Source organism: Gordionus sp. m RMFG-2023, chromosome 5, assembly GCF_954871325.1.
Source record: "Gordionus sp. m RMFG-2023 chromosome 5, tfGorSpeb1-WG-v2, whole genome shotgun sequence".
Classification (NCBI taxonomy): domain Eukaryota; kingdom Metazoa; phylum Nematomorpha; class Gordioida; order Chordodea; family Parachordodidae; genus Gordionus; species Gordionus sp. m RMFG-2023.
The window spans coordinates 21,054,030-21,069,422 of NC_088779.1; the positions used below are offsets into that span (position 1 = coordinate 21,054,030).

The 15,393-nt window shown below is 26.1% G+C and overlaps 1 protein-coding gene across 2 annotated transcripts; it reads right to left on the minus strand.

Moving 5' to 3' along the window:
- Positions 1–246: 246 nt before the first annotated feature.
- Positions 247–14,564, minus strand: LOC135930432 (uncharacterized). 2 transcript variants are annotated; one of them, XM_065467228.1, is made up of 11 exons: positions 14,478–14,555; positions 11,139–11,285; positions 10,997–11,095; positions 10,909–10,952; positions 10,841–10,867; positions 10,526–10,715; positions 10,034–10,260; positions 6,815–6,920; positions 6,620–6,695; positions 703–769; positions 247–403 (listed from the first exon to the last, which is right to left on the minus strand). In XM_065467228.1, the coding sequence occupies exons 2-11, from the start codon at positions 11,167–11,169 to the stop codon at positions 335–337; spliced, it is 936 nt and encodes a 311-aa protein (XP_065323300.1). In that variant the 5' UTR covers positions 11,170–11,285; positions 14,478–14,555; the 3' UTR covers positions 247–334. The 2 variants fall into 2 exon arrangements, with proteins under 2 accessions (XP_065323300.1, XP_065323301.1); XM_065467229.1 differs by lacking the exon at positions 11,139–11,285 and having other exon boundaries at positions 14,478–14,564.
- Positions 14,565–15,393: the final 829 nt, after the last annotated feature.

The window sequence follows — 15,393 nt, forward strand, 5'->3', positions numbered from 1 at the left end:
CGAGATTTCGTTAAAAGATATCCAAACCTTTCTGCCATCTATGAGAAAATATCCAATCTAGCATAATATTTTTTGGCTAAAATATTGGGTTAGCCGTTTTAAAAAATAGAGCAGTTTAACCTAGTTGGAAAGGAGATAAATTTTAATTTAATCAATATCGAAAAAAAATGGTACCAGAAAAATCAAAATGTTTGATTATTGACAGTGGTCTGCATAACGAATCATTTTCATTTTTTATATTTAGGAATAAATATAAATTTTTTTCAATAGACATAGCCCAGTAATATACATTTATTTCACAATTATTCTTTATTTACAATCTTATATTCATAAATTATTCTAATTCACCACAGTCAGTTATAACAACCTTTTCCTTCGGTTTGCCCGTTTTGGTCCCAACAATCTTAAAAAAAGAAATTTTTAGAAGTTTATTCAAAACATAATTATTAAAAATTTGAAATGTAAATTGATGGGGAGAATGGCCATATATGGTCATTCGAAATTAACGAGTTTTCTTATTATCAAAAATATATATAATAACTTGATTATTAATATTATAAGGTTCCAGATATAGGATATTCAAGATTGTAGCCTTTTAACAAATTCTCTCAAGGATTAAATAGTTTCGAAAAAAAATAATTGCATATTGACAGACAATGAATGTTTTTTTGTAAATAAATAATTCATTATGTATATAAAAACCTCCATTTGTCTCAAAACCTCCATACCTTGTTCTATATAACCAAAGACCACGTGTTTCCCATCAAGCCTAAATATCGAATGAATAAAAAAAATTTAATAAAAAGGGATTTATCATTCATCATCTATATCAAGATATGATTATACTATATAGTTACTTAAATCTAATATTATGTAATGTTTGTTGTTCAAATCTTATATCATTTTTAGCTTTCGTTTTGTGCCCAATAATTTCTGTATACCTTATATTTCTATAAATAGTTACCTATTTTCCTTTTTTGTAAGTAAAATATATTTGATACAAGATTATCTATTAAACTGTACTTTAGATACGTCTCCAGGTTAATTACTATAAAAATAAAAGTTGGGTTTATAAAATAATAGCTATAAAAAAATTTTTTAATAAAAAAGTTATATTTGTGTTTGTATTTTCTGCACGTCACTTTTGTTTGAAAAATATTTATCACTGAAAGAAGAAGAGAACAATTATCGATTATTGAATTTTGCGTTATTTTACTTTACTATTTAAAATTACCACATAGAGCGTTTTATTAAAAAAAACACCAACCTAAACACTTCTGCTCAATTTGTAAGCACAATTAATCTTGTAAAGACTAAAATATCTAATGGTTGTATGCATCGTTCTTCCATTGATTGAATCGGGATCGCAATATCAGGCAAAATGTTATAGTTATTTAATATTTTGTCGTAATTATCTTAATAAGAATGAACTCATCCTCCCATTCGTAATCAAATATTTTATCATTTTCATATAAGTTTACTAGAAAAATAAATATCGCTTTTTTAAGAAGTTAAAATATAACAAATATTGTAATTTTTTACTTACTTTGCTATTTTTACTTTCTTTGCTAGATTATATGCTTCATCTTTAACTTTGTCGCCCTATTTTCTAAAATTTTCATCTCAAGAAAGTCGTATAAATTTTTCTCTACTTGAAATCGCAATGCTTGCACAATATTTATTCTTAGTGGTGTCACTAGCCTTTACAATCTCACGGGGTTAGAAAATTATTTTTTTTTCTATTTTTGAAAATGGTCCTTTTTAGGTTATGACCTAAATATATTTTAGAAACCTAAAAATTTATAAATTTTAGTATGTTAAAAATCTTGAACTAGAGTCGATACTTGAGTCGCCTCTCAAATCGAAAATATGAGTCATTAACTCAATTATTTAGCCACACTGGCACAACCATTTGATCATCTCGCTCACGGCAATCCCTTGACTCTATTCCCTTTTATAACGTTCCATCTCTCCTCTTTTTCAATTTATCCTTTTCATTTTTTCCTCCTTTTTTATATTTACATTTTATCCTTTTTTTCCTTTTTATTCTCTACCATTCTTTTCTTTAAATTATTTTTATCTTATATCAAAAATTGATTGCATATTAATTTTTTCCAAATGTCACAATATGTCTAAATATCAATCTGCCATGTTCATCCGAAAAATAAAAATATTAAAAGGATCGCATAATAACATTATTTATTTATATATATTATATATAAATTCAATCCTATTTTGTTCCATTCAACCACCAATTTCAACACTAGATGACCACCTCGTAGACCCCACTAAAACTCATATCACTAGATAAAAATTAAATCCACCACCTTTTTACAATACTGCCACATCCAAACAATGATACAACACCACACCGGTCTAAAAAACCTTAATCCTTAAAACCAAAATTAACAAAACATATCAACATCACACAAATACCTGTATAATTTAACTAATAATACCAAATCTATTTTTGACTATAAGCAAAATATATTTTAAAAAACCTATTGAGTTTTATTTATGTTTGTCTGACTGCTAAGAAGTTATGTTAATTTTTATTGATTAATTTGTAAATGTGGTAAAAGAGGGTTAATAATTTGGCATGGGGATGGGTTGGATTTATTTTGGATATTTTGAACCAGCTTATTTATACTGTCATCCCCCTCTAATTATTACAAAAAAAATTATAAGGGATTTGTGTGATGTTAAAATGTTTTATTAATTTTATGGTTTTAAGGGTTTTTAAGAAGGAGGTAATGTTGTATCATTGTATCGATTTGGTTTGGTGTTGTAAAAACGTGGTGGATGTAATTTTTATGTGGTGGTATGGGGATTTTTATTGCCGTAGGTCTAGTTGTTTATTGTGGTGTTGAATGGAGGAAAATAAGAATGAAATGAATGCTTATACAGGGTGGTCCGATTAAATTATACGATAAAAACTCATTCTTAAATTCTGCATAATTATAAATTTTTGGTTTAGAAAATATGCAATAAAGTTTAGTTAATATAAAAAATAAACATTATTACGAAAAATCATATCAAAGTATTCTCAAATGGCCTCCTTATGCGAGAAGACGATTTCTCTATTTTCTTATGGTACTGTTTATGATTGCTTGATAAAAATTTCCTCATTCTCCCAAAAGTCTTGCCTCATTAATTGTGATATGGTACACACGTTCCTGCAGAATAGCCCAAACCAAATGTATAATCCAATGGGTTGAAGTCATGGCTGTTTGGAGGCCTTAACGATAGAAGAATGATGTCTGTGACGTTTTAGTAAATGTATGGTTTCAAGGGCAAGGTGAGTAGGTGCATTGTCCTGCTAAAATATGAAGTACTCGCCAGGCAATTCTTTTCTTCTGGACAATAAGTGTTGTTTTTAAAAGCTAACACTGTAATAAGATTCGTTTATCTTAATACCTGGATAGATAAAAAGTTGAATGCTGACAAAATTTGAAACACCAATCGAAATCATGACAGATTTTTAAAAGTTTGAATAAAACCTGAGTAGTCGATTAGCACTGACTTCTCTATTTCTTGTAACAAATGCAAATATAGCTAAACCGAATAAATGAATCAAGCCTGGATTGAATTTACGGAAAAGTTTTTTAATTTATACCTTTTTCTTCTTGAAACATTTTAGCCGCATATTCTTATTGGTGATATACCAATCTCTATGAATATTTGAGAAATCGTCTTATGAATACCTGGTTAGTCTACTCATAAGTTTAATAATTGTCCGAATTAAAGCAGTTCGTGGTTTCCTACTACCATACCTTTTTTATACTGATCCCGTTGTATCAATTTTGCTAATGAGTCGATTGAGTCCTGAAAGAGTCCAATTCCTATTTGGGAATTCCTGAAATAATCGTTTGGCACCATAATGTCGTTCTTGTGGTAAAATTTTAGTATAACTTAATTCATCTTTAGTAAAAACCATATTTTTCTTATCGTTTGGTTCGAAAAAATCGATTCTTTGATTTTCAAATAAAGTTGCATATTTTTAAGTCTATTAAGAAATATTTATAAAACTTTTCAGAATTGTTAAGAATGAATATCATTCTGTAAATTTTCGTAAAATTTTTTTATAAACTGACGGAGTTATGGCGAAATAGGGTGCCACTTCAATCGAATCACCAAAAATATATATATGTGATCGAATGCGAATTTGAATGTTATTATGCGATAGTTTTTTATATTTTGTTTTTGGAATGAACATGGCAGATTGATATTTAGATATATTATGAATTTTGGAAAAAAATTTAATACGTAATCATTTGGTATTTGGTAATGATAATAAAAAAAAAATTTTAAATGGTAATAAAAAGGAAGATAAATTTAAAAAGGGGGAGATGGATTGATGTAAAGGGAATAGGTTTAAGGGGTCAAGCGATTGCCATAAACGAGGAGTTGATCTAATGGTAGTGATAATCAAGAGGGGTAAAGTGGAATGGGAATGAAGAGTAATACCGACAATAGGATGAGGACTAGGACCAATTATAAGATAACATATACAAACAACAAAGACAATGAAATGCGGGAAATAGAGCATTATTCTTTTTTTTGTATCAATTTTGAAAAAAGTTTGGCATGTCTAGCCATATGTATTGTATAACAAAAAATTGATTTATATTTTAGTAAAAAAAAACATTTATTTTTTAGTTAAGAAATTTGATTTTTTATTGAAATTTTATTTTTTTATTTATATATATAATCTTTAAAAACAATTTGATCAAATTTTTTATTAACAATGAAACAAGGTAATCGGTAAGTAAAATAATATAATAAAAAATTTTAAAGCGATTTCTATTAAATGACTTATTTTGATTAATATGTGGTCTATTTTCTCTTAAAAATCCTGTTTTGTTAATCGTTATGAGGCACTTTTTGGATATTCTGATTAGTATATTTTAGAATATAAATTTTTTACATTAGTCTTCATTTAACATACAAACCTTTGAGTGGGTACACTTTAAATTACTCAAATCTAGATTATTATTTTAATTAAGATTAAAATTTGTTAATTAATATACTATACAATATGTTAGTTTCAGACCCTTATAAAATGTTGATTAGTACAAATACTGTTTAGTGAAAAAATTTTAAAATTACCTATTTTTAGCTAACATTATCCAAAACTACCTTCTTTTTTTAGCTAACATCCTAAAATTACCTTCTTTTTTAGTAGTATAAAAAAATTCAAAATTTTGTGGGCGGTATTCAAATTTTGGGCCCGAGCCCCAGTGCCCCCCTCCTATTGACGCTACTGATATAGGCAAATGGCCATTGTGGATAACTGATAATCTGCGAAAGTTTTTTGTAGAAAAAGGTCCTCAACGAATTGAGAATTTTCCACTAAACCAAAATAGCAGAAAATTTTATGCTTCATTTCATATGCGAAACTTTCCAATAATCGATTAGTCTATTATCGTACTAGTGTACTCGATAAAGATGCAATATATCATTTTTGTTTTTTACTTTTTTTAAATTCGACAATTCAAACGAATGTTATAATGACTGGAAATAGTTCTCATCGCAAAATATTATCAAATAAGCTAAGGTAAATTATGTTTTTTAAGGAGACACCAAATTATTTTTTGCCCTAGGCTGCCAAAAGTTTCCGCACGTCGCCTCTAAATAGGATAAGGAGAACGGAATTACAAGTGGCGAAATATTGACTGAGAAATGGAATTTCACCAATTAGTGTGATATTATCCTTTAGTGAACGGTGGAGTTTATAATTAAGTGAATTATATATTTTTTTGTATAAATAAACCATATAAATTATATTTACGGGGATGATAAATTTATATTGTATAAGATATTGCTTTTATGTAATTTAATTGAGGATGAGGAATGTGAGGCGATATGATTTGTAAAAGAAATGAACCGGAGCCAAGTGATTACAAAGGGAGAACCCGGTTCAATGTGATAACAATATGCAGGGCTTAAGAAGATTTTATATAATGTGGGATTCAATATGTTATATGTTTTTGTATTGGTCGAAAAGTTTGTTAGGCGTTCATGGCATAATCTCCCACCTTGGTGGAAGCTGATAGGCTTAATTAAAGGGGGAGGTGTTGATGCACGTTTTATATATATAAATAAATTTTATTGTCAATAAGATTGTCAATCATAGGAATATATTACAATAATTGAGGAACAATCATGTGTGTCATTATTAATACTTATTCCGTATGATGTTGTATTAGAATTATTACTCCTTTGGAATATTTAATAATTTTGTGAACATTCTGAACCTGTCCATACACAAGAAAAGACACAAGTCACAAAGTCGGTTTGAGATTAATAAATAAAAAATTTTAATCCGATTATTATTTTTTACTCGATTTATAATATCAATATTTATGAGATGAAATTAAAAATTAATTTGCAATAGCAAATAATTATCATATGAGATAAAAAGAAATATGTACCCCTCATTCACAGTTAGAGCGAATTTGCGGGGAAGTATATGAAATATCCTCTATTTTTGTATTGTTCGCCGTGAATTCGCGCTAACGAATGAGGGGTTATGGGCATAAAAGAAAAGTTATGAGTTTTTATTTATATATTTAATCTAATAAATATTTAACCCTATGTTTTAAACTATTTTTTTTACCAATCGGTTTTAGATGCACAGATGAAAAACTGAGAACCATTTGTATTAGGACCAGAGTTAGCCATCGATAATGTACCTATAATATTTAAATTTTAGTTAAGAAATAAATATTTAAAAAAAATAATTGTAAATAAAACTATTCGAGTTAAATTATTAAGTTATTAAGCTAATAATAAAGTTGAATTCGTAAATTACCTGCTCCAGTGTGTTTTAGGACAAAATTTTCATCTTTGAATCTCTTGCCGTATATCGATTTACCTCCCGTTCCATCATTATTAACAAAATCACCACCTTGACACATCTATTAAAAGAAATGTAGGTCTATAATTTTTTTAAAACATATGATCTCATATTTTTATCTAATTGTAAAAAAAATCCTTCACAGTGATTTCTAAATGTGATCATTCTACATGGTATATTGTTATTTTAGCTGAGTGCAAAAGAATGTGCATCAATCGTCAGTTAATTATTGAATATTAAAATAAATTAATATTATTAAATTCTTTAGCATAATATTGTAGTTGGTGGGTTGACAAAGATAATAATTATCTTCCACTATAGAACTCGGGCAAACATTTCTGATAAAAGACCAGATGGTGCCACTCTTACGCCTTGGTTCTTTAATATGAGATTATACATATCTAGATGCGTTTGCAAGCCATTGCGGCTGCCGAATCATCCAAACCCAATAAATATTCCCAATTAGTAAAAGTTTTTTTTTACCCTTCGTTTTTACCACATTAGGGAACTTTGGCGAAAAAGCTATCCAACTTAAGGTAAAAAGCTCACAACCACTGGAGATCCAAAAGAAAATTTATATCTTAGACAAAGAATATCTCTCGAGATATGTAGATCCAATCAATATATATTTTTAATCCCCCCTCCTTGTTTTTTAATATTCTAATTTATATAATTTATAATATATTTATATTTTTCCTATAATATAGGTTTTAAAGTATTTTTAAACTCTACAATCATTTGAAGAAGTTTAAACTAAAATTAAAATTTGTAAAAAAAATTATATCGTTTATAATAATTTTTTGATAGGGTAGATATAATAAAATATTTTTTAGATTTATTTACATTGATATTAATATATTTTTTATAAAAATGTTTTTTTTTAAATTTTATAATTAAAAATATAATATTTTTGACTTTATATTTTATTTAATGAGAACACTTTTTGATTTAATATGGTAAAAGTGTAGGTTTATTTTCATCATCACCTCTTGGAATATCGATAATTCGAGTTTTAAATTATTGAAAAGTCTATAGAATAATATGATAAAATATTCAGATATAATCAACTTAGTAAATTTAAATCTGCAAATTTATTTTCTTGCATATATGGTCCAGTAAAACATATTAATTACTTATTTATTTTTTCCCTGCTTTTTCTTACCGATATCTCTGAAATATGTATTCAATGCATTAAAATTAAGGTTCAAAATATTTTCTATTTTATTCTATTTAATATAATAAATTATTAGGACTGTGCCAATATTAAATATAGGATAGGATCGGTGCCGATACTTAACGTTTTCAAAAATATCGGGTCAGACCGATACCTGTAAAAACCCGATATGATCCTATCTTTTAACTTTTTTGTTATTTTATATTATATATATTTATATAGTTTATTTTACATTATTAGAATATTTCAAAAGATTTTTTATTTATTTTTATAAAAATTGAAAAAATCTAAATAATTTTTTATTTATTAAAACAATGGAAATGCACAACACCCCCTAAATTTTATTTATTTAAATTGAAAATCAAAGAGAAACTGGTAGTGTATAAAATAATTGAAATCGATAGATTGTAGATGACCTACCATATTTGAAAGAAATCAAGAAATATATTTAAAATAATCCTTATCTAGACGGTATAATAACATATTTTTCATATTTCATCTAGTATTGCTTGGTTCTGATTATTTTTCAAACACAATAAAAGGTTGGGTTTGTATAAAACCCACTATTTTAAAAATGCTAATTTTAGATAACTCTAATAAATTTATATTATATCCCCAGTGGATCCACTTAATTATTGGAGAATTAATGCTGAAAAGTATCCAACTTTGTCAAAACTTGTATGTAAATTTTTGGCGTATATAATCTGTATCTATCTTCAGTACGGCAGAAAATATTGATAGTCCACATCATAGAAGCTTATTGCCAGAAAATCTAGAGGCTCTCATACATATTTTAAAAAATCTAATAAATTATAATTTTATATATTAAATATTACAAATTTAATTCATACCAATATATATATATTATTTTAAATAAAATTGATACATTATTAAATGTATATTTTTTTATCTATTATAATATAATTTTTTTTTAAATTATAGTCTTCATTGTTGAAATAAAAATATTAAAATTAAATTAAATGCATTACATAGAAAATATAAATTTTTTAATTACATTTAGATCAAGGATGGGGGAAGGGGGGGGGGAAGGGGGGGGGGGTAAAAATCAATATAAATATTTCATGCAAGTTTCATATTTATATTTCATTTAAATTAATAATAATTATAATTATCTTTAACATAAATTAGCTGTAAATTATTATTTATTCATCTAAATAAAATGGAAAAAAATTTCTAATCTTAACTAAGATTTTTAAAAAAATTACTAATTCATTCTAGTGTGGTTTCACTACTGTTTAAATACTCCGATGGATTTATTTGGATTAATATTTTAGCCAAAATATAATTAAGCCTGGAGATTTGGCAAATAGAGACCCAAACCTTTTTGCCACCTATGAGCAGAGCAAAATCTTTAAACTTACGTAATATTATTTTGGGTAAAATCTTAAACAGGCCGTTTTTTTTAAATCGACCCAAATCCGGCCGTTTAAAAACACCAGGTTTCACAGTCTCCAATCGTCGTGAAATGCTTATCTCTTAATAACTACTCAACAAAAATACATGAAATTTGGAATATATTCCAAGATATTAATGAAGTTAATAAAGAAAAATCATAATACCATTTATGTAAGGTCAATTCAAGAATGTCTGGGGTCTATAGACCCCACCAGAGTAATGATGGGTTAATGCCCCTCTTAAATATTGAATATAGGCAATTATTGTTTTATAATATTGTATTTAATTAAACACTAATAAAAAATATTATTTTGAAAATATGTAATAAAATACAGTTTAATCTTATAAATTTATAAAAAATATCTTCAGTCCCTTGACCTTCATTAGGCACAACAAAAAAAGGTTTTAAAAGTGTAAACAGTAATATCTGTTGTTCAAACATAGTTCCATATTATTGAAATTGATTTTATATATTAAAATTCCAACCCCAACATCTGTCTAATTAATAAGCTTTCTAGATAATCAAAATTTAAGGCAAAAATACAAAATTTTGAGTTATTAATTTATGATATAAATTTATTTACAAAATCAGGTATGATTCTATGAAAGATGGATCCTTTATAACCAAATCCTCGTTCATGCTTGCAAAGTGCTAAGAAATTATCGACAGTCATTGGCACAACATCTTTCCTTAGAACTATTATCAACCTACCAACCATACGTGGCCCAACTTGGATATCCATAAATACCTTGGGATTGCTTTGGTCAACGCCTAAAGAGCTTTTATCAGGTTGGTCAGTGGTTGAAATCACTTGAATTAAAAAAAAAAAAATTTATAATTGTGGTTAATGAAACATCTAAAAAGCTTGCCCAATGATTAATGATTATTTTTCTATCCAAGTTCAACCAATATTAACTTATAAAAGAATGCAGGTTAAGTCAATATCAATGTTGTCATTATCAACAAAAGTTAGCATTAAATAATAATTTCATGACCTAAGATTGTTAACAGATTTATAATAATAAAATAGCAATAACTTTATACAATGTTAAATTTTAAATAATTTCAGGATTACAATTTGAAAGTGGATCTGTTGGAAGATTTGATTGATCTATATCTTTATTTAAAATATTTTCTTCTGATGTGTCTTGTGATTGTCTTTCTTTAAGCCATTCCTCATTGGTCCATATAGCACGATTGCCACTCGTTTTTGGAGGTTTTGCTAGATGAACTCTGAGTGTGCGACCAAGTATTTCAGACTCATTCTAAACATGATTTAGAAAATATTATAAAAATAAAAAGTAGCAATAAAAATAAAATATATTATATACTAATCAATATTTATATATTTCCATGACAAGTATTAAAATAATAAAATGTAGTAAATTACCATATTGTCAATTGCATCATGAGCATCCTATTTTCATAAATTTACAATATTTTATAAAATATTCATACCTCAGGGGATTCAAACTCGACAAATGCAAATCCACGATGCTTTTCTATCAAATTAAATGTAAATTTATTATAACATCAGAATATAAACGTGTGGCATAATCCAAAGGAACATTGATATCAATTATGTCGCCAAAAGGAATAAAAGCACCATACAACATTTTTTGGTTGACTTCTTCAGCAAGGCCACCTAATAATAATATTTAGATAAAATAAATAGAATTAAATATTACCAACATATAATGTCTTTTTTTGTTGAGCCATCAAAAAATTAATTAAACCATATGTTTTATTGGTTATTTGAATCCTGGCTAATATATTTGATTGATGTTTGATAAACTTTTGAAATTATTATGACATATCTATTTTTAATCTTTTGCCTGCATTCAAAAAATTGTAAGATTTATCGAAATATTAAAAAAAATTCAATTATTATTTTATCTTCTTTCTTATAATAATTTTTATACTTTGGATTTCTGGAGTTCGATAAGTTTTTTTGACTAAGAACAGCTTCTTGAATAAGGCTAGAGTAACATTAAAATGATACTCAACCATGTCCATTAATTGAGATAAGCCTAAAGTAGAGTAGCAAATATTTTTAATGTCATTATTTGACCCTTCTTTTAGGGTAAATGAGTGCTTTTTCTCTGTAACCAGGCATGTAACCAATGGGGGGAGAAGAAACTCCCTCACCCCCAATGCAAATTTGTCTGTTTACAAAGATATCATTTTAAGCTAATAAATTTTAACCTCCTTTAGTCAAAATTTTGCAATATCAATCAAAGTTTATCTTTACTGCTAGTTGCATTAAGAAATTATTTTCCTATAGCTCACTACTTTGAAAATTTACAAAAACCAAATGTACATTTGGTTCAGGTATGAACTGGTAAATACATTAAGAATGAATGTAGTGAATCGAGAACTAAATTTTATGATATAACACTAATTAACCTAGTCTAGCACCTAAGCAATTATTGAGATGTAATATAAATGTTGATTCAACTGAAGAATATTAAAATATTCATTTTCATACCATTCTTAGATACTTTTTTATCGCAAACAAAAGTAAAGTTTTTATATAAAAAAAACAAGTCTTTAGCGGTCAAATTTTATTACCTAAAGACCCTTCTTCGTTTTCTGACGACACTATTGGTAGAATTAAATATTTAACAAAATTTTATTCTTATGATATTGATTCTGAAATCAATTTAATCAGTGAATTTGAATCTTGGTATAAATACTTAGAAGCTCTGCAAATTCAATTTTTTCAGTCCAAATTTTATTTATTTTTTCTTCACGATTATTCTACTTAAGCATGCTATGATGCGCTCAATTGGTGTAAGGAAATCTTAGCTTAATTTCCAAATATTTTGAAGTTATTTAATATTCTTGCATGTTTGCCTATTACAACATATACGAATGAAAGAACCTTTTCCAAATTGAGTAAGTTGAAAACTTATTTGCGAATTACTACTTCGGAATCTCGGCTAAATGGGTTAGCTATTTTAGATATTCACAGAGATTTGGTTCCAACGACAAACGAAATTCTTGATGAACTCACAAATTTCCAACGAAAATTAAAAATCACATTATATTTATAGTATCTAAAAAATTTTTGTTAATATTGTATTTGATAAGAAGTAATAAAAACTTGTTTTATAAATTATTTTCTAGTTAATATTTTATACACACTACAATTGGTATGTATATAAAAAATTTTATTCTACTTATATTGTATGAGAATTTAAGCTGTACTAGCTTTTAAAGCAAATTTTATAAAAAAAATGACCTAAATTTTATTTCAATATATACATTTTTAAAAAAAATTTATTAAATATAATATAGCTAATTTAAAATAATAGAAAATTGTGTTATAACATTTATTTCTTCTTTAAATCCCCATAAGCGCGAATTAGTAAATAAAAGCTAAAAATATTAATATAATTATTATTGAATTATGAATAATTTAATAGAATAGCTCAAAGATATTACGCTGCCGAAGGCCGGCGAAAATCTGAAAGAAGGACATCGGAGGGTTTTAAAAAAAATTCCCCTCCCCCCCCCTATAGGAAAATCCTGGATACGCCACTGGAACCTATATTCTATCAATTCAATTAGAATATTAAGGTAGGCATACTAGATATATTTAAGACGGTGGCCGGTAATATAGCGGGAAGGGGGATTGAAAATAGGAAATAGTTTTATAAAATAGAAATTATTCAAAGAGCAGACTTTTGGGATATATTGTGAGTGAAATGGAAAAAAAATTTTTTTAATATATTATTAAAATTCAAATACAGTAGTGAGTACTTAGGTTAGATGTAAAATAAAAAATAATCTTAATCGTGAGTGAAAATGAAAGAAAAGAAAAATACATAATATTAAAAATTATAGGACTGTGAAATAAGTAGTGTTGTTAAACAGTCGTTTTGAGCATATTTTTAAAAACGGCTAATTCAATTTGCCTAAGCCTCGAGATTTCGATAATATATGTATAGACCTTTGTTTCTTTTATTAGCAAAATCTTCGGGCTTACGTAATATTTTTCTGGATGAAGCATTGAGTTATCCCTTTTTAAAAATCGGCTCAAAACGAGCCGTTTAACAACACTAGAAATAAGCAAAAAATTTTAAACAAAGGCCTATTATAGTAGGAAAGCAAAAAAATAGTTGATTATAAACAAAGGAATAAAAACCCCATGAAAAATATAATACTACCTATAATTTGACAAAATTTGTAAAAAAATATTCTTCTTTTTATCTTTTATTAATCTCTCTGTCAATGACACATATATATGGATCAAAACCAAATATATATACAAAATTATAAGTTTTACAAATAAAATAAATATCCTTAAATATAGCATTAAAGAAATTGTTAATAAAATAAAGAAATATATTTTTATTTTATTTTATTAAAGATAATAAAAAAAGAATATTAAATAAGAATAATTTTAAAATAAAATAAAATAAAATAAGTATGTAAAACTAAAATATAAAAAAACTAAATATAATTTTATCTTTGAAATTTCAGATGTATAAAAAATAACTAAAGTAAAAAAAATTTTATCTCTTGAATGTTCAGGTATATAAAAAATAACTAAAGTAAAAAAAAATCATATTTAACACTACCAAAATAGGGAATCCATTTGAAAATAAAATAAATATAGAATAAAATCTTAGAAATTAGGTTAAAATAAAATATTAGTTAAAATTACAAAATCCTGTTCTTAGAATTGCTTCTATTTTCAGTAATACAGTTGTTTACAAATGATATTTTTATCTTCAACTCTATTTAATAGAGGTGTTAAACGACTCGATTTAAACCGATTTTTAAAAAACCGTTAACTTAATATTTTAGATATAAAAATATTGCCTAGGCCTTTTAAAGGTTAAAAAACTATTACATTAAATAATAAAAATGGGGAAAAAAAATATTTAAGATTATAGTGAAAATATTTATCTATAAATTTATATTTAAAAAAATAACAACTAAAAATAACATCTAAAAAAACACTTAAATGCGGGATAATCTATTTGCCTACGCCTACCAGAAGAAATAATATTTTTTACCTTCATTATTTAGAAATCAGTAAAAATACGATTCCATCAAAGAAATATCAGCTTTTAGAAGTTAAAAAACTAATATATTAAACATAGAAAAATTAGTGTTCAAAAGTAACAGTAAAAAAAAAGTATATGAATTTTATGTATTATATATTATTTGTTCAAGGTCGACATAAATATTATTTAAAAAATTAACTAATACGGTAAGGTAAGGTAATATTTACCAGTTTATGGTATGAATAAAATGAAATGTTAACAATTTTAACAGATGCTATTTAGACTATCGTTTATATTTCCCCTCCAATCATATTTGCTTCTCATCTCTGGAAATGTGAGTGAATATTATAAAGACAATTTAAATATCCAAGACACTTTTCCTTGATAAAGAGGCAAAGAATTGAATAATCAATCAAAATTGTACAAACTAAAAGAGGTTCAAAATAAGTTTTAACATTTTTTAATTAAAAATAATTTAAGAACCATAATTTTACCTTAAATCAGCCCCTTTATCATATTGGAAAGCTAGCGAAGATTTAAAGATTCGCAAAGACATTTTATAATTATAACTAATGGGTGGAAAGATTAGAAAATTGTTTAGGGAATAAAAAGATCAGCGAATAATTGTTAAGGGTAATAATAAAAACATTAAAAAATTCTGAAGTCTGGGAGTGGTAATGTTACTATTCCAGGTTTTAAAAATGTTTTTAAAATTGATAATTAGGAAATATTAAATGAGCTGGATCGGACAACAATAGGAAATATATTTTACGTGGCACCCGATTAAAATATTTGGCCTCTAGTTTCCATATAATGCACGTTTTTATTTAAGACATATTTTAGAGGTCTCCCTAAATTATCGATTTCAGAAATAATAGATCCTTAGCTAAAAATTTATTGTACAATAGTAGATTATATAAGATTT

What these genes read in the sequence shown, in the direction of transcription:
- LOC135930432 (XM_065467228.1), bottom strand. Translation starts at nt 11,169, where the DNA reads ATGGCTCAACAAAAAAAGACATTATATGTTG. An exon ending in ATGATGCAATTGACAATATG is followed by an intron (nt 10,716 to 10,840) that starts GTAATTTACTAC and finishes AATCATGTTTAG; the next exon opens with AATGAGTCTGAAATACTTGG. An exon ending in CCTAAAACACACTGGAGCAG is followed by an intron (nt 6,696 to 6,814) that starts GTAATTTACGAA and finishes TAAATATTATAG; the next exon opens with GTACATTATCGATGGCTAAC.